General features: G+C 33.9%; 1 protein-coding gene across 2 annotated transcripts in view; it reads right to left on the bottom strand.

Annotated features, from left to right (window-relative positions):
- Positions 1 to 20,698, bottom strand: part of USH2A (usherin) — a 654,133-nt gene that overhangs the window by 583,244 nt on the left and 50,191 nt on the right. For both annotated transcript variants that reach the window (XM_075997054.1, XM_075997053.1), the window contains 3 exons: positions 17,560 to 17,692; positions 3,072 to 3,135; positions 584 to 878 (listed from right to left, as the gene is read on the bottom strand). In XM_075997054.1, coding sequence (XP_075853169.1) covers positions 584 to 878; positions 3,072 to 3,135; positions 17,560 to 17,692 — 492 coding nt within the window. The remainder of the gene's footprint in view (positions 1 to 583; positions 879 to 3,071; positions 3,136 to 17,559; positions 17,693 to 20,698) is intronic.

Raw genomic sequence — 20,698 nt, 5'->3', positions numbered from 1 at the left:
ATACCATTTTAATATAAATCTCTAAAAAAATAAGGCCCTGCATATTTTCTTTATTTTTATTTCATGTATTTATAATACACTGCTTTCGTGAGGTAATGTTCAATTGCCTGGTTCAGCTTTCACCTTGCAATAAGGTTGAATTGTGTCCCCACATAGATATGGCCAAGTACTAACTCTAAACACCTGTGAATGTGACCGTATCTGAAAATAGGATCTTTGCCAATATAATTAAGAATGTTAAAATGAGGTCATCTTGGATTTAGGGCGGGCCATATAAGAGAAAGAAGAGGGAGAATTGGTGCTCACAGAGAAGAAGGGGGCCACATGAACATGAAGGCAGAGATTAAAGCTACCCTGCCACAAGCCTAGTAACACCAAGAGCCCCCACAAACTAGAAGCAGCAAGGATCGACCCTCCTCTGGAGCCTTTGGAGGGAGAATATTCCTGCCAACACATCAATTTTGTATATTTGGTGTTCAGAGCTGCAAGAGAATACATTTCTATTGTTTTAAGACATGAAGTTTGTGGTCATTTGTTGCAGCAGCCACAGGAAATTCATGCACACCCCATTGTTTGTAATTACCTGATATTGTCCATTTTCCAAATCTACTGAAATAGTCACTCCTTGATCAAGCTGGGTAATGTCTGTAAACACATTTGAAACCCATGCAGTACTGATATCGTTATCATTGACAAAAGAGAGAGGATGGGCTTCCGGATTCAACCGTGACACTCTGTTATTGGTTGTGTCTTCTGCGTCATTAGGAATGCAGTATCGCTGTCCCAAAGGATGGACCCGAGGGTGGCTGCCAGGGCAGCGGCAATGTGACTGGATATGCAATCTGAGCAGGTCTCCGGAAAAAACTTCTAGAATCTCTCTGTGGGAGTCAGAGGGAGATCATGAGAACAAATAGCTTTACAGTAATAGAACCTCTAAAAGTTGTTACAAATGAATTATTACTCTTTTAGTGCTTTGATGAGTATCTCTTTAGCTTTAATAATTTTCTAAATGGTACATAAAATAAAACTCATTCCTGGCCAAACAAACATTCTCAGGAAACGAATATCAAAATCAGTGCATTTTCAATGTTAACTTTCTACCTTAAGAAGCATGTACAACAAGCCCTTGTCTGATTATCAAGATATGATATTTAAGTATCAGAATGTGTTACCTTGTCTATTTGTGATGCTTTAAAAAAGGTAACATTTATTTCGGTTGTTAAACTGACTTACCACTGAAAGTAGGCAATAACATATTGAACAATAATATATTGAAAAAATTAAGAGTTACAGATAAGGTCTCCAGTTCATCCATGGGAAAGCAGTAGTAAGAAAGCAAGCATCATTTTATCTGCTTCTGTTTTAGGCGAAGGGACTGAGGCCAAGGCCATTTGTCAATGGTTTCCTGTGACTCATCGGTGCAGATCCTGGCATCCTATAGTGCTTCAATGGCTTCAGATCATATGGCAGCTGCCAACAGTCAAAGAAGAATGCCAGTTCCAGGTAGATATATTTAATTTTTCCATTAAGGGCAATATACTTGTTCTAGACCAGAATTAGTCATTCTATTTATAGGCATTCTTCCACGTAACACCTTCCCAGACATTTCAAGCAGGCCGGCAGCAGTAACTGAGCTCTAACTGGAGAGGCCTGGCTTCTTCACTCAGTCCCCGGTGGAGCAGAGTCAGACAGCTTTTTCATTCGCTACATCATGTGAAGTGACAACTTCTTTAAATCTCACTGATATTTTTAAACTGGTATCAGGTTTCAAATGGGTCCAAAAGCTGGTATCCATTGCAGGCGTCCTCAAACTACAGCCCGCGGGCCACATGCAGGTGTTTTTTTTTGCCCGTTTGGTTTTTTTACTTCAAAATAAGATATGTGCAGTGTGCATAGGAATTTGTTCATAGTTTTTGTTTTTTTTTTAAACTATAGTCCAGCCCTCCAATGGTCTGAGGGACAGTGAACTGGCCCCCTGTTTAAAAAGTTTGAGGACCCCTGCATTATAGAGTCTTTGCCCCCAAGGAAAAACTTTATTCCCAAAGAATTACTGCAACATCGCTCTTCAGCATTTTAGACAAAGTTGATGTAAAAGGTAATAGGGCTAAGTGGCAGAAAATCTCCCTGACAATGACAGTATGTTCCAGTGCAACCACACCCTTTAATAACGCATCTCCGGATTATATAGACTAATAGAAAAGAATATATTGCTAACGGATCTTCCACTGATCAAGCAATGCCTCACAAACTTACAGGAACTAGTCTTGTTGTTTAGAAATTCACACGTTCTACATTGCCCTTGAAGAATTATAAACAAACATTCTTCTTTTTGCTCTTTAATGAAGTAAATAAGATCAACTCATCCATACAACAAATTATTATTATATCATCAGATCATAACTTGGGAAAGAAAAGGTCAGAGGCCATCCTAAGCAGAATTTTACTTGAACTTTTCTAATACACTGGGAATCTGTGTGCTTTTAAGAAGCCCTAAGAAAAATTTCTCACCTATTCTCGAGTTGAGAAAATACTTCATTAAAACTAGCCTAAGTCTATATAATTATTTGTTCACTGGAAATAGAAAAATACATCACAATACTTCAAATAATCATTCTTCTTGTCTCCAAGTCTAATAGCCCAGTCTCGTGAGAATTTCCCATATATCAAAATAATTAATCATTTTCATTGTTCTATATTCTCTAGTAGTTATAAATTCAACAAAGCAATTTTTAAAAGGCAGTAGCAGTTTCTTATTGGAAACTACTTCACATAAAATGTTTAAATAAATGTATCCAAAATTCTATAAACCATTCAAAAATCAAGTTTTCTGAGAGAAAATCCTCTGTAAAGAATTTGATCAATTTCATATTATAAGGAGTTACCCGATCTAGTGGCATTACTGAATAACAGCCACCTACTATGCCAAAGCAAACACAGCAAACATTAATTAGGTGATGTTTGCCAAACGCTGTAAAGATGAAAAATGTTATAATCTTCACGGTGCTCTTATTTAAGTGAATTCAGAAGTTATGCTTACATTTCCTGAAGTTTACAATATAACATCTGCTTACCTGTTTGTAAGTGCCACTTGGTATAATCGAAAATCCTGCATTCTTCCAACAAACTGCTCTAAACCTGCAAAATACATATACGTACATAAGATGTCTCAGTTTACCAAGAAAAGGCTGACAAATAGTTTAGTGATATTACTTTTGGAGCTATAAAGCTTTAAAATATATTCATGTCACTGCCATTTCAAATTCTTACAGATCAATCTACATTTTGCTAATTCCACATTGACTAAAAATTATAATCATATTTATTTACATAGACATTGTAGGACTTACATCAAAGTGCACAGTTTGGCCAGTTTATTTACCTACCTAACTCATGGCTTTCTCCAGAAGTCCCTTCTCAAATCAAATTTCTCTCTAGTTTATAAGTCTATAAATCTATTATCCCATCAGTCCTAAATTTGATCGTCATCTGCTTCCAGTTGCAATTTCCATAGTATTTGCTAAGAGGAACATGTCTTACTCTCATATCCCACCTGTTCTAGCCCCATACTCCAGAATATCTGCTTGAGTCCTCTCTAAACTTAGATTAATGCCTGCTCTAGAAAATCTCCAAAAAGGAGGGTAAATTGAAGACCTCCTACTCAAGGATTCTGAGTTACTCACATACGCCAATAATATTCTAGCTCACTTTCAAAATTGTATCACCTCATGAGAATTCTTCTAAGATAACCAGGTTTAAAGGCCAATCTACAGTGAATTAGGTGACTTTTCAAGGCATTTTTAGATATTAACCTTAATCCACATGGTATTATTGTATTTATTTGCTTAGTAAATATTTACGAAGAACTTGCTAAGACAGATAAAACCAAGAGAGTGGGAAGAGAAAAAAAAAAAAAAGAAAACTACCACCTCTAAGTTTTTGTTATGTTTTTAATGAAGAGAAATACTTGATAAAAAGTAAAATTCTAGCTAGACTTGGGATCATGGGGACAGAAAAGGGGATGGGCTATAATATATAATGCCAATTCAGTAATTTAGTGGTTTTTAATTAAAACTGGATCAATGCCTAATTCATCAAATGACCATTTCCCCAATGTGCTTGTTCTTTTAACTATTCAGGTTTCGCTCTGTCTTGATAAAATTTTAAAGAATGTTAGATTTATGCTTGCTGCTGCCCCTTGGTGGTGCCTTGGAGGAAAGTGGGGCAGATGGAGGATCTGTCTGATGAATGAAAGATGGAGAGTAGAATTAGCACACAAGATAGGCTGAGATGGAGATCTCAGCAGCAGGAGAACACTTAATGAGCAAAGAATGGTGAGACTTAGGAGCATTTAAACAGTAGGTGTCTATATGTGAGTGTGCATATGCATATGTATGTATATATTATATTTTTATATTTATATTAAATATATTTAAGAAAAATATTTTATATATGAATATTCATAAGCATAAATATTTTCAATTTATTTATTCTAATAATACATTATAGGCTCTCCCGTACTGCCCCTCAATCTCAGTCTGTCTTCCACACACCCCACAAGCTGATACCCACAGGACAATGGTGTTCTGTGTAGCCTCCTGCATTGATTTTCCTGTAGGTGGTGTTCCTCTACCCTGTCAGTCCAAAAACAGGCAACTGGTACAAGCACAAATAATTATTCCTTCAAGTGGTTTTATGAACAAAATAAAATCTATGAAACCTTTGTAGAAATCTTTAAAAAATTTCCAACATGCACTGCTTTGAAAATGATAATGAGTCAAAACAAATAATATAACCTGGTAAAATGTGCGTTCAGTAAAGTGGCCATCCAGGCAACTTGCTTTATAGTCAATTGACCTGGATTTAAGATCAAAGCAGGGACAGGTATAAGAAAGGACATACCATTTTCAGAGATAAGAAGAATACATGTGAATACAGCAAAGCCATTGTATGCTTGTGTGCTTTCCTTTGTGGGGTAGGGAAGACAAACTGAGGAAAATCACTCCTCATGATATGAATTTTCTGTGTGAGGGAGGAGGGAATGTCTGCCAGGAACAAAGGAAGCTGAATATGCCTTCTGTTTATTCTTCACCTTCACCTGTCCCACCCACACCTGGTCCTTTCTCCTCTTATCGTGCTGTACACCCCATGCTGCAGCTCTACAGCCTGAATTTTTAATGCCCCACAACTGTCAAGCTCTCTTAGCCCTAAGGTTTCAATTTAGCTTTCTGCTTCAAATGTTCCTGCCCCAGCCCAGCCCTTAATGTCTCAGGTTTGAAATATTTCCTGTGGAAAATCTTCTATAGCACACTACAGTTCTATGAGCTCCTGTAGCACTGTGCACTCCTAATTCTTTGAGAAGCCACCCAGTTTGCAGTACTTGGGGCTGGCATTCAAGCAGATAGACAAACATAATAAATGAGTCATTTATACAGTATATTAGAACATAATGAATGCTATGAAAAAGAGAAAAAGTTGTGCAGGTTGAAGAGAATGGGTGGATTTTATTGGGGATGTTATGTTCAAGAGAGACCTCATTGAAAAATGTGGCATTTACAGGAGAACAGGGGTGAATCAAGCATATGTCTAGGGGCAAAGTGTTTCAGGCAGGCATTAATGAGTACACAGAACCCTAAAGCACCATGCTTGGAATGTGAGAGGAGGTGCAAATAACCAGCATACTGGAGCAGAAGAAGAGAGGGGGAAGCTATTCGAAAATTAGATCAGATGAGTAAGTGGTTGGGTTGAGGGATGGGGTGGAGGTACAAATTGTTAAAACCTTATAGCCTATTGAAAAGAATTTGGTTTGTATTCTAAGTAAAATGGGAAGCCACTGGAGGGTTTTGAGTAGGGGACAACATGATCTCAGGTTTATGCAAAAGTTCTGAGAAGAGAATGTAAGGGGACAAGGGCAGAAGCTGAGAGGCCAGTTAGGAGGCTATTACAGTCATCCAGGTGAAAAATGAGGGTAGTCAGAGCAGGGTGTTAGCAGTGGAGGTGTACCTTTCAATGCTGATAAATTGGAATTCACTTCCTATATTTTAATAATAGTTAAAGGGAAGCTCTGCTGCAGAGGGATAATGAAATCTATTTTATCATCTATAAAATAGAGGGGTTGAGTTTTATAACCTTTAAAAAACCATTTTAGTTTTAAATTTTTGAGTCTGCAATCATATTCATTGCCACAGAATTCATATTTGAAGGAATTTTTTTAAAAAACAGAGAAAGTTTTCTAAAGACCTAGAGGTAATGTGAATCATCCATCGCAAACAAGAGAATTATGATTTGGCAGGGGAGGGGGACGGAGAATGCTATGAAATATTTCAAGGACAGTCTTTGAGATGGATTTTACTCATTTCTTTGCTAGTTGCCAATTTTTAAAGAACAGATATTCATTGGAATAAACATTCCATAGTAAGACTTTTCTTTGAAAAATATTCATATGGCAAAGATAGATCAAAATTATATAAATTGATCAGGGAAATAGACATGACTCATACAAGAAAGACCTCATAGTTGTCTAGTCAGAAAATAGGTAATGACTGGAAAGGAGCAGCTCTGCATTATAACTGGGTGGCAATATAAAATTAATTAAATGGGGAAACTGTAAGTAATCTCATATATAAATCAGGGTAAAAACAGATTTGCAAGGGTAAATAAATGTCACACCAATCAGAAAAGAAGAAATAGACCTACCTCTATTTGCAGATAACATGATTGTCTATGTAGAAAATTTCAGTGAATTTACACAAAAGCTATTAGAAATAAGTGAATTTAGCAATTTTGTATGGCAAAAATTCAATATGTAAAAATAAATTCAAAATTTCTGTATACCAGCAATGAATCAATAGAAATTAAAAATTTTAATTGCTATTTATATTGGCACCCAAAACATGAAATACTAGTTATAAATCTAACAAAGCGTGGTGGTGTCTACAGGTAAAAGCTAAAAAGACATGGATGAAACAAACAACAGGATATCATCAAGAATGTCAGAGTAAGAACTACTGAAAAGTCACTCTGCCATAAAAGCCTTGAGAACACTAGCAAAGAATATCAAATTAACTTTTTTTGGAACTCTGGAAATAAACCAAAGACTTGCAAAAATGGAGGAAGTGTTTATTTTTTAAATGTCTGAATATTGATAAGAAAAGCATAGTTTATGGCAATTAAACTTTCCCTATTCTCATTCTGCTCTTTGTCACTTAAAATTGCAGCCTTGAAAATGAACAGTCTGCAATCAGAGTGAAAATCAGCAGCCTGGCATCCTCTGAAAGGATCAGAATGGGATTGGGGCTCTGCAAAAATGCATCCTCAGATAATTGCCATTATTTGATCTGGAAGTACCTTAGAAAACTCCAATAGAAAGGCTTAAACCAGGTGTCCTCAAACTATGGCCCACAGGCCACATGCGGGTGTTTTTGCAAATTTGTTTTTTTACTTCAAAATAAGATATGTGCAGTGTGCACAGGAATTTGTTCATAATTTTTTTAAACTATAGTATGGCCCTCCAATGGTCTGAGGACATGAACTGGCCCACTGTTTAAAAAGTTTGAGGACCCCTGGATTAAACTGACTTGAAATAGCCTTTACCATGTTTGTTGAAAACAATCAGTGGCAACTGCTTAACATTGCAGATAACCAAGGCAGCAATACCTATTGGAGGAAACAACAAAGACACTTAAAAGAAGAAGATGGGGAATGACATGTCCATAGGGGGCTTTGCAAAGCTCTGAAATATTCCTGGGAATTTATAAGGCTATGCACATACAAAGGGCTACATGCATGTCAAGGCATATGCACATGGTGAAGAAAGACTTAAGAAGGACCTAAGCTCTCACCTTAGCCTGATCTTGGGGCTCTGTGCAACCAGAAATATGTGATTGAAGAAGAGTGCTAAACTGCCTGAGTGTTGAAGGCATGCTTCAACATGCATATAGATCCTGCAGCAAAGAACTTAAAAATTTATTGGTTCCAGGGATTTAAGAAATTCTCTGTTCAACCACTAGCTGACTACTAAGCTAAGTAAACACGGTCTTCACTGACCACATATGACAAAGGAACAGACTTACAGAATCAGTTCAGGAAAGTCACTAAATAAGCAAACTGCAATAACAACAACAAACAAAAACAAACAACTCTGGGAAAGGAAAGAATATGTTTTCCAAATTTCCTATATTATATACTTAACATGTCTTATTTCAAAAAAAATTTTTGACATATGCAAATAAACTCCTCACAACCTTTTAAAGTCATGATAAAGCATAGGACACAAAGAAATGTAAATGAATTAAATTATAGCAATAGCAACCCTTTTACCAAAGAGATGAGACCCAGGGCTGGTCTTATACCTAACAAGAAGGTGAGAGGTTGAGAAATCAGGCACATAGGGAGTAAGAAGAAAGCAGCCCTACATAAAATATAATGACAGATTAAAGTTCTAAAGAGCCCCAACCACACAGTGAGCCTGTGCCCATTTTGATTCTCTCCGCAGATATTTAAATTCAGTGGTGGACTAAATGTTAATATTAAAACTGTAGTAAAGCCTACATGCAAATCAATGTCAAACCAGTCTGAAAAGGAGAAAGAAAATGGAGGGGGGAAAAGTAAGAAAAGAAAACAAAAAGAAACAAAGAAATAAAAGCTTGAAGAGATAGTTATTAATATCAAGAATTTCTTAAAGTAATGGAAACACCATACCACCTAGTGATCCCAGATCTGAGCAAATCTCAAACAAGGTAAATACAATGAAAACCATGCCTAGGCATATCACAGTCACACTGATAACATGAAAGATAAATTAAAAAAAAAAAAAACAAAAAAAAAAAACACCAAGAGGAAGACAACATATAGCATACAAGAGAACATTGGTATAAATGATAGCTGTTTTCTCACCAGAAAGATCAAAACATAATGAAACAAAATCTTTGAGGTTCTAAAAGAAATAATAACAATAATCAATGAAGAATTCTATATCCAATGAAAATATCCTCCAGAAGTAAGATAAATTAAAGACATTTTCACAAAAGCAGAGAGAATTTGTTTCAGGAAACTGAAGTACACACAAGCAATGGAGAAAAAAAAATTTCTTCCAGCTGCCAAGAAATAACATCAGGTAGAACCCAGGATTTGCAGGAAACAACAGAGTGCCAGCAAGGGCTGACTTTTAAAAAGAGAGAGAAATTATTTTGTGGAGTTTAAACAAACAAATTTACCAATATCTAACTATGTCATTACTCTAAATTGAATTTTTTTTTCTTCCTCAACCTAGACAAATTTTGATTTCGAGCCAAAAAATTAGAGTTCATGAACATTATTCAAAAATACTTGTTTCACAAAGTCGATAAACAATATCTACTATTGGGTACAATGAACACTATTCTGGTTATAGGCACATGAAAAGCCCCAACTTAAGTATTATACAAAGTATCCATGTACCAAAAACATTTGTACCTCAATACTTTGAAATTTTAAAAAATAAAATTAATATTTATAACAAAATTTTATTGAATACTTAAAGTGAATAAAAGGATATTATTTATAAGCTTTACAATCACTCTGGAAAGTATGAATATAAAACACATTTTACAAATGAGAAAACAAATTAGGAATTTGGATCGAGAAGTTAAATTCTTTGCCAAAGTCACTTGGCTGATAAAAAGCAGAGATAGGATTCAAACCCAAATCTGTCTGATTCTAAATCTCATGCCTTTCTTCTCAGGCACTAATTATTATAGCAATCATAATTTGTATGTACAATGAGTTAAATGTCCAGTGCAGATCTGTGTTTCCTCAATCCATGTACCCAGTATAGAATTTAAATTATTACAATTTTCAAGACTACCCTCTATACAAATTAGATCTCTCTGGCTGAACTGCAGTTACTTTCAGTGAATAAATCTACTCTGTACATGCTTCCATTTCTTATTTTGTTCAAAATTAGAAAATATTTTTATTACAAAATAATATAGTTTATTGAAAAATTGTAATCAATACAAGAAGAAACTTGAAAGTTCCTTGCAATCCCATTCATAGAGATTAACATTATTTTTTTAAAAATTCTTTAATGACTTTTCAAAAGAATTCCAGAAACACATGTTCATTGTAACAAATTCAAATAATATATAAAGAAGGAAAAATAACTCCATTATCCTGAAGAGGCACAAAATAAAGGAATCATATTTTAAATTACCATATTGGCAGGATTAAAAAGAATGACAATATCTAGCATTCGCAAGAATATAGGCCAGAAATTCTCAACCTTGGTTCTGTTGATATAATTTATATCAATAGGGGATTGTCTTGTTTATTAAAATTTGTGTCATGAGTAACTTCACTTCAAAATACATTAACAAGAGTAAAAACTTAATAAAATTCTGAACAACACCTTGGCATATGCCCTTCTAGACTTTTAAAAGTACATACATTAAATTAGCTGTGATACTACTCATTCTTTCCTGTTTCATGTAATAACATATCATGAACCCATTGCCATGTCTCTACAATATGCCAGGATTATAGAAGCATTTGGCTTCATATTTCTCTGCTCCCTTATGATTACATATTTTACATTCAAACTTCAATTAATTAATAGTTTTTATTTGGTATGGTTGTAAGGCATTTACTATATCTATCTATCTATCTATATATATATACACACACATATAGATCTTCGCATATATACACACATACACACACAAACACATAAAACACAACTGGCCAATTAACCTGCTAGCATTGCTAGGTAACTTTTCTGCAATGATCTGAAACCAACTTTAAAGCCCTCTATCTCTCTACATACCTTATTCCTATATTCTTCTTCCATTCAATTACCCATCTCAATTCATCAATTTCGATACTTTTTTATTTATTTTCTTTTTATCTAATGCCCCCCCTCCAAAAAAAAATCTCTCAGAAAAATTTCAGCATAATCTCAGCTGGAATAAAAAGAAACTAGACCTAGCTGAGGTTAGAAACGTGGACCCCCAGGACACTGGTAGACTAAAAGTAGCCTGCCAACTTCAGAGTCAAAAACAAGCAGATGGGTTAAGATGCACACAAAGTGGAAACATGGAAGAGAAGTCAAGTAACGGTTAGCTTTAGATGATGATCCTTTTCTTCCCTGGGTATTCACTTTAACGGATACTCAACACACGTTTATTGATTCCTTAATGACCAATGACTTTCTTAAAAAAGTGCTATACACATTTGAATGCATAATATAATATACAAAGTCTCACCATTAATGGGAAACTAGGACTCTGTTGATAAATGAGTCCATAAATAGCTCTGAAAAGTTAGATTCACACAGTTCTGTAATTTTAAATCCCAAATTTGGAGAGCTGTTATAGTTTATGACCACGATGACATTAGTGACTCCTCACAACTATATATTATATCTGCTGGCACAAATCCCCTGGGTTATATGCCCAACTAGAAGCATTGAAATAAATCTAGAACTGAAAGAAAATTTTCTAAAAATGAACCAACAAACATTGGTTAATATGTATGGTCTAAGATGTTTCTATTTGTGTATTTGAAAATTATCCTGGCCAAATCAGATTATTCACTTATATGTACAGATGAGGGTTCAATGAAAAGCATTTATTTAGTCCATTGATTAACTTCCCAGGGATGGCAAAGACAAGTCCTTCCGCAATAGAAAGTTGTCACTAGCAACACATTTTTCTAGAGAATTATACTGGAGATAAGACTCAAAGAAAAAGCACTACGGTAGCCAACACTCATGTGGAAAAGTTGTTACTTTCTGTGTGCAAAAACAGAGAACCGAGTCAAACGTAAACAGAGAACCAAGTCAAACGTAATCAGAGGAAGACAGAAAAGATACATCTTGATCTGCTACAGGGCTTCATTTGATATGCCTGTGTTTGAGCCAGTGTCTGTTCCAAAGCAGAGACAGCCGGCCTGGCACTGCATGAGAGCACCTTTAATTCAGCTCACAGTAATCACCTGCACAATTACCTCTTTTGAATGAAACCATCTTGGATATGGACAAAAGTATGGAGGACAGCGACTTAATTTTTTTATTAAAAAAAAAAAAAAGGAGCAAGCGAGAGAAAGAAAATGATTTATAATAAGTCCATAGGAACATTCTGTACCTATCCCTTTTCTGATTAGAGAGGTGGCATGGAGCCTGGCTCATTAGGCAGAAGTAATGAGCCAGTCTATATGCCATCTCTAATTAGAGAAAAGATACAGTAGGTACAACTGTACGTATAAATTGATAGAATAAAGATAAAAATTATTTAAAATATTCTTTTCCTCTTGTAGCTCTCAAATGCCCAGAACGTAAAGGAGAAAATTATAATAAAAACCAAATAAAATTTGAAATAAACCCTTTTCCACTTATGTGTTTTCTAACCAAGAGTGAAATTTATTTTTATACAGTTTAAAAATAAATATCATCTTCAGTTCACACTGTCCTTTTGAAGCATTAATTCAACATTTAGTATATTGAAGTAAAATAGAAGCAAGTCATTTTAATGTGCAGTGCATAGTGGACAAATTTATGGCACTATCGAATACTTTGAGCAACATTTGGTGCAATAAAACATTTTTAGAAGTACTAATGGGGATTAAATATTGAAATAAGGCTCACAAGATTTAATATGTTATTTAAAAATTCTGCATGCAGAGTACTTTATAAAATTCTTCAATATACTAATTACTCAAACCAAGCTTCTAAATATATAGGTTTCTTAAAATATTGCTTCTTCACATAAGTTTAGCCTGATCTAAGAGCATACTCAAATTAAAGTAATAGACTCTTATATACACATTTCCTCTTTTGATCCCCACAACAATCATTAGAAAGATAGTATTGGTCTTATCCTATTGTTTCACAATAAGAAAATAGATATTCAAAGAGATTAATGTTGATAGTAGTTGCTACTTATTGCACATTTGCTACACAACAAGCAATATGTTCTAAACACATTATTTCACATAATTCTTATAATATCCCTATGAATTATGTATTAAAACATCGTTTAACATATTAGAAAACAGAGACTTACATAGGGTTGATATTTTGATCAAAGGAACACATTAGATTAGACTCAATCCCAGGTTTGTTTGACCCTAGAGTTTGGAAATTGAACCACAATGTTTTGAATGTATTTTGAGTATCAAAAATATATACTCTCTTTCTTTAGACATGAGCTTAAACAACTCAGACCATAGAGGAAAAAAAAACTAAAATTTGGTATCATTTCATAATTAATAGCAATAACATATCATTATATATAAATATCTATAGAACCATTCCAAAGTCATGTCCATGTTATGCATTTGTTAGAACCATTTGAAAAGATTTCAAGTTCCTGTTATGTACATATGATAGGATTAGGTAACTGTTAATGAATTTAATAATGAATTTACCAGGTCACTGGACATAAGTCAATGTAAAACAATTATTGTACTTTTATATGACATAATGAAATTAGAAAATGAAGTTCAAAAGTAATACTAACTGCATGTAAAAAAAATAACAAAAAAAATAGCCGAAATCCATAACACTGACACCACCAAATTCATTCTCATTCATTGCTTATGGTAATGCAAACTGGTACAGCCACTTTGGAAGACAATTTGGTGGTGTCTTACATATCTTACCATATGATCTAGCAATTGTGCTCCTTTGTATTTACCTAAAGGAGTTGAAAACTTATATTCACATGGAAACCTACACACTCATGTAGATAGCAATTTTATTCATAATTGCCAAAATTTGGAAGCAACTAAGATGTCCTTCAGTAGGTGAATGGATAAACTATGGTACATATAGACAATCTTGATGGAAAAAAAAAAAAGTGGAGAGCTTATACTGCCAGATATTAATACATTCATGAAGCTACAGTAGTTAAAGCTAAATATTTTCACCAAAGTATAGGCAGACAGATGGTTGGAACAGAAAATTCAGATGCAAACCCATTTTCACCTGTACAGATATCTGATTTATGGCAAAGTTACCACAATAGAGTGGTAGAAACAATTTGTCTAAAGAAAATGTTTCTAAGTTAATAATATATTCAGGTGGGGAAAAAATGAATCTTGACTCCTACCTTATATCATATCCAAAAACCTATTCCAGATAGAACATAGACTTAAATTTGAGAAATAAAATGACAAAGTTTTCTGAATAAAGTGTAGTCATGAATATCATCATGACACCAGGGTTTACAAAGATATTCTAAGCAGAACACAAACAGTATTAAGCATAAAAGAAAAATTAGTAAATTGGAAGTCAGTAAAATTGAGCAGCTCTTTTTATCAAAGAATACTTAGCATTCATCAAGACAATGAAGCTATACTCCACAGCCCAGAAGACAATACTCACCATCGTGTATCTATCAAAAAGCCAATACTCAAAATAACGAAGACCTTTTCCAAATTTTTAAGGAAAATGCAAACCACTCATCAAAAATTGGCAAAAAAACTTCAATAGTACTTTACAAATAAGCATAACCACATGGCAAATAAGCAAATGAAAAGATTCTCACTATCACTAATCATTAAGAAATGGACCACAACCTACCAAAATGGCAAACAGTGGTAACATTTGGCAATACTAAGTGTTGGTGAAAATGTGGAGCAAATGGAATCCTCTAACATTGCTGGTTAGAACATCCACTTTGGAAAACCATTCAGAAGTATTTTCTAAAGCTAAAGATATAACTATATATGATATGGATAAATCTCACACATGTAGTGCTAAGCAAAAGGAATACACAAGAGTCCCTACTGCATGATTTCATTTGTATGATAGTTCAAGAATAGACAACCCTAATCTATGATTATAGACGTCTATAATGATAGCATTCTGTGTTTACCTTTAGAGTTAGCATTTATTAGGATAGACTCTTTGAGATACTGGAAATGTTCTATAACTTTTTCTAGATGAGAGCTTCACAGGTGTATATAAATATTAAAAACTCATCAAGCTATACCCTTAATATTTATGCACTATCTTGTATGCATGTTTTGCCTTGATTAAACTTTAAAATAATATTTTTTAAATATCTATAACACAAAGTTAGCAAGCCATCTAAAAACTGGAGAAAACATATGCAACATAATATTCTTAACATTAATGAGCTTCTACAAATAAATAAGGGATTTACAGAGTATAAATATGGATACCCAACATGAATAAGGAATTCACAAATGAAATGCAAATGATCAAAACATATGTGCAAAACTACTCAAACTCATTAATGGCCAAATAATTCTGAGTCGGCATCCAACAATATTTTTTACATAGAGGAATGGCAAGGGTAAAAAAAAATGGATAATTTGTAAGGTTAGTTAGTGTTTAAGGAAACAAGTACTTGGCTATATTTTTAATAAGGTTATAAATTTTCACAACCTTTCTGGAGGTAGTCTGTTGTTATGCATTAATCTTTCTAATATGTTATTAAAATATAAAATGACCATATACTTCAACCCAGCCATTCAACTTTGATGGATTTATCTTAGGAAAATAATTATAACAACATTAATAATATTATCTACAAATATAGTTTAGTATATACAAGGCACAGTGCTTAGCACTTCATTTATTCATTCAACAAATAAACATTGAGCATTTGCTACATGCCAGATGCTTGAAAATAGCAATGCTTTATGACATTGCTTCCTTTGGTCTTCACCTTGGCACTGTAGAATATCAATGCCATCATCAACATTTAAAGTTGGGTAACTACACATTAGAGACATTAAAAAGTTTGGCCAGATCATATATATCTAGTAAGTAGGGATATGAGATGTAAACTCAGACAGGTTAACATCAAAGTATTAAGCAATTGTGCAATCAGATAACTGCTCAAATACATATGTATGTGTGTATATGTGTGATAGGTTCATCAGTAATAAATAAAAATATAAATATGGACACCTTAAATGCATATAGATATATATAGTGTTTTCTATCACATAACCACTAATAATATTGAAATATTAGAAATAACCTAAATGTTCATTATAGGAGCTTGTTTTAAAAGCATATATTACAACTATATAATTGCATAAAATGCAGCCATTTTAAATGAGAAGATATATCTAAATGAGAAGGTATATGACATGAAATGTTTATAACATTTGGAGAAGTATTTATTTTTAGAGAACTCAAATAAAGCATATATATTGTAATTTTATTTTTAGAAAAATATATTTATAACTATATCTCTAGCTAAAAGTGTGCTAAAATCTGGAAGAATATAAAAAGTTAAAGTATCTCTCTGAAAATGGAAATATGGAAAAGACTTTCTATTTCATAGAGTTCCATATTGTCTATATTTTTTATAATGAGCATATATTATACAATAATATAAAATAATATTCTATTTTAAAATATAGGCATTTTAAAGACCATTGTGCTAGATATTTCAAGATAATTCTAATTTCAACTTCTGTTTTTTTCACTGTATAGTATATGCTATTTTCTTAAACTATATGGCCCATTTTTAGTGTGGGAAAATATGAACATCATAAATCTAGTTTATTACATGTTAATATTATTTCTCAGTTTATATCCAACATGCCATAGTTCTACTTTAACAATGCCCTTAGCTCTCTGGGAGGCCAAGGCTGGAGGATCACTCAAGGTCAGGAGTTTGAAACCAGGCTGAGCAAGAGTGAGACCCCATTTCTACTAAAAATAGAAAGAAATTAATTGGCCAACTAAAAATATATAGAAAAAAATCAGCCGGGCATGGTGGCACATGCCTACAGTCCCAGCTACTCGGGAGGCTGAGGCAGAAGGATCCCTTGAGCCCAGGAGTTTGAGGTTGCTGTGAGCTAGGCTGACGTCATGGCACTCACTCTAGCCTGGGCAACAGAGTGAGAATCTGTCAAAAAAAAACAAAACAAAACAATGCCCTACATTAAAATGCAAACTTCCCCCAAAAAGAGACAGAGAAAAAATATATAGTTTATTACATATTGACCTTATTTTTAAAATTTATCAGAATATAGAAGTTTTAATTTTGAGGTTTCCCAAGTGTAGTGGGTTGAATAGTGGACTCCAAAAGATATGTCCACCTGGAACCTGTGACTGAGACCTTATTTTGAAAAAGGGTCTCCGTAGGTGTAATTAAGGATCTCAAGATGAGATCATTCTGGATAAGGAGCTGCCCTAAATTCAATGACAACTGTCCTTAGAAGAAGAAAAGAAAAGGGGAGAAGATTCAGAGGAGACCACCATATGAAGACAGTGGCAAATTTAAGAGTTATGAAGCTGCAAGTTGAGCAACACTAAGGATGGGCAGCAGCCACAGAATAAGAGAGGCATGGAATGGAGTTTCCCTCAGACCCTCTGGAAGAACCAACAGTGCTAAACCCTTCACTTCAGACTTCTAGCCTCCAAAACTGAGAGAGAATAAATTTATATTGTATTAAGCTGCCATCCAGATGGTGGTAATTTGTTATAGCAGCCCTAGGAAATGAATACACCTAGATATTTCAAAATACTATTTGTTTGATATATTTTTAGGAACAATGTAATTAGATAAAATAAATAACATTCTGAAGTCAGAATCTTACCATTCAAACTCTGTCCTATTTGCATAGTACCAGAGGCAAAATCTGTAATTGAACCACTTAGAGTTCTTGCATCAAAAGCTGCATGATCCTTCTCCAAACCATTGATAAAGAAGCTGATTTTTGTCTGATGAACCTGTAAGAAATTATCATTATTTCAAATGCATATACTTTTTTTAATAATGATTATATTTCAGCAGTCTTTCTCAAGTTACTTTTCTACTTCTGTACTTTAAGTCAGAAAGACTGAAAACAATTTATTTTAATGGTTCAATGATATCTGTGTGTTTATAGATCTAGATATAAACCTACATATTGTGGTTTTGTACTGTGATAACTCCCAGAATAGTCACAGGCTTACATAATTGTTTGTTCCATGTATTTAACAGCCCTGATTGCCATACCTTCATAGGTTTTTTGAGGATATGCTTTTTTAAATAGTAATTTGTTATGGTTATATTTGGAAATAAAGCAGAAAAGAATAAATCAGAGAGAAATATTCAAGACCAAATACTCCAAAAATGTATTACATGTGGATATAATTCAATTTAAGTTACTAGTATAAAATATTTCTCATAAATATTTACTTTCTTAGGTGTCGATATACAGATAGTGAGTCTCAGATACACTTTTCCCAATATAGGGTAACAAAAACTTGCTAATTATATTCTAGACTAATCAATCAAACAGCCTAATAACTGTCTACATTAGGAGTTAGTAAACTTTTCCTATACATGGCCAGAGCATATTTGCATATTTTTTTCTTTGCAAGCCAAATTTTTTAGGTTTGTGGGCCAAATGATCTCTGTCACAACTGCTCAACTGTAATGTTACAATGCAAAAACAACCATCCACAATATGTGGACAAATGACCATGGCTGTGTTCAAATAAAACTTTACTTACAAAAACACATGGCCAGACAGATTTGACCCACAGGTTGTAGTTTGACAACCTCTGGATTGCACCATAAAGTTATGGAATGTTTATCTGTGTGACATGAACCCTGAATAGCCAATTCAAACTTTTATGGGGAACACTTCCTAGATAGTGTCTGCACAAAATCTTTGATGATTGCATATATTTCTGAATAAACTAATCATATGTTTTGATATCAACTTTAGTCTCTACTAAATAGTCCTTCTGTTCAAGCACTTTTTTACTTAAATATAAAAGGAATCATTGGTACTCTAATTAGTAAAGGAGCTGAAAGGGCAAACAAATGGCTCTGGAGAGGAAAGGGTTTGAGAGAGGGGAGGAAAGAGAGAGAGAGATATAAGGTGATACAATTGAAAGGTCGGATGCTAAGATTTTAATAAAAATATATATTAAATTCAAAATGCTATTTACTATGGACTTGGAGGGATAAAGATGCATCAGTGTAGGTTCACCGGTTGTAACAAATGTACCACTCTGACACAGTGTTTTGATAGTGGGGAAGTCTGTGTATATGCAGGGTAAGGAATGAATGGGAAACCTCTGTACCTTCCACTCAACTTTGCTATGAGCCTAAAACTGGTCCAAAAAATAAATTCTATTTTTAAATGCTTTTCTGTTAAAAGAAAAACTTGCAATATTGACGAAGATAAATATTTACTCTGAAACACATTTAAATAATTATGCAAATTATTGCCTTAAAAATCTTTTTCAAAAGTCCCCCTCTCAAAAAACAAAACAAACAAAAAAGCTAGAGGTTAGCATCATAATTACTTGGTGATATTGATTCTTCAAAAGTTACCCAATACAGCTTTTAAACATTCTAACCAAACTGCTTTCATTTAAACCACGTTCTTTCTTACATCCATTGACCCAGCATTGCATTTGATTTAATTTTAAAACAAAGCTTTAATGGACCTAAAATCATACACCGACTCCTCATAGGCCTGGATATATTCCTCTTTGCTGGGTAGTAGGGCTGCATTTTTTTTTTTTTTTTTTGCATCCCATTTTTTACAGCCTGTTACTGTCATTTGGTGTTTGACTGTTATCATTATAAAAGATACAGGCTTTTCTACTTTGTTATTTGTAGCATTATCTCATGTTTTACAACATCTTTGCGCAACATGCAGGCACATGAAATATAACTAGTGAAAAGTTCTCGGTGGTATTAATGCATAAAAAAGAATGTGGTTCCATCTCTACTGTCTTTACCCAGCCAAAAGCTGATGAACAGCCAATTTTCCTTTATCACATTAGCACAGCCATGAGGGAAACACATTTGTTCTAGTCAGCTACACTAAAGATACTATTACCAATCTAACATATACATGTTTTATATCAGCAGTATTCTCAGAGCATGAGAGAGCCAACAATATATTAACACTAGCATGACAGTTTATTTAAGAAAAGAAAATTGTCTCTGTAGAGGGACAGAAGTTAGAAATGTATGGCTAAAGCTCAGTGTCACTGGTCTAATAAAGGTAATAATTCTTAGGCTTTCTTTATAGCAGGTAACACTCCTGTGACAGTTCTGTCATATCATTCAAATAAAAATGTTGTCTTTTACAAGTTTAAGTGCACCTTTATTTTGAGTCAGATAGAAAGCATGTTTTTGATTTTCTGTATTCACTGTATTATATCTGTAGTCAAGAGTTCAGGACCTTCTTTATTTTTTATCAACTCATCACATATTTGCTTAGTAGAAGAATTCAGTGTCACTTGCAATGAATTCCAGAAGGATATTTTCACTTTGTTGGTACTTAAAAAATGATTAATGATGATCCCAAGCCACTCTTCTTCCATTGTCCCCTCCTCTACCAACCACCTTTCTATAAATAAGATTAAATCTTCTTTGGTTTTCTGCACCATGCTTTATGTTCCAAGATTCTCTAAACTATTTTACAATTCTGATCTGGGGCCCCATCACACTGGAACTGTGAAGACTAAGGAGGCTGTTTGCAATAGCTCACTCTGATGATCCCCTTGCCAGTTATTTCAGGAGATACATACAATGGAATTTCTGATTTGTGAAAAGAAAGCCTTCTGCTAAAGTAAACTTCCCACCTATCTCATTTCCTGGCCTTAAGAGGATTGGAGTAGCTTGTGCATGTTTATTGGTGTGCCTTGAATGAGTGGATTTGCTACTAGCAAAACCAGTAGCAGTTGTAGAAAGCTTTTAAATTCCCTTCATAAGAAATTCAAAAA

Source organism: Microcebus murinus, chromosome 23 (genome assembly GCF_040939455.1).
Source record: "Microcebus murinus isolate Inina chromosome 23, M.murinus_Inina_mat1.0, whole genome shotgun sequence".
Classification (NCBI taxonomy): domain Eukaryota; kingdom Metazoa; phylum Chordata; class Mammalia; order Primates; family Cheirogaleidae; genus Microcebus; species Microcebus murinus.
The sequence above is the reverse complement of the archived record's forward strand: the minus strand, read 5'-3'. Positions and strand labels throughout refer to the sequence as shown.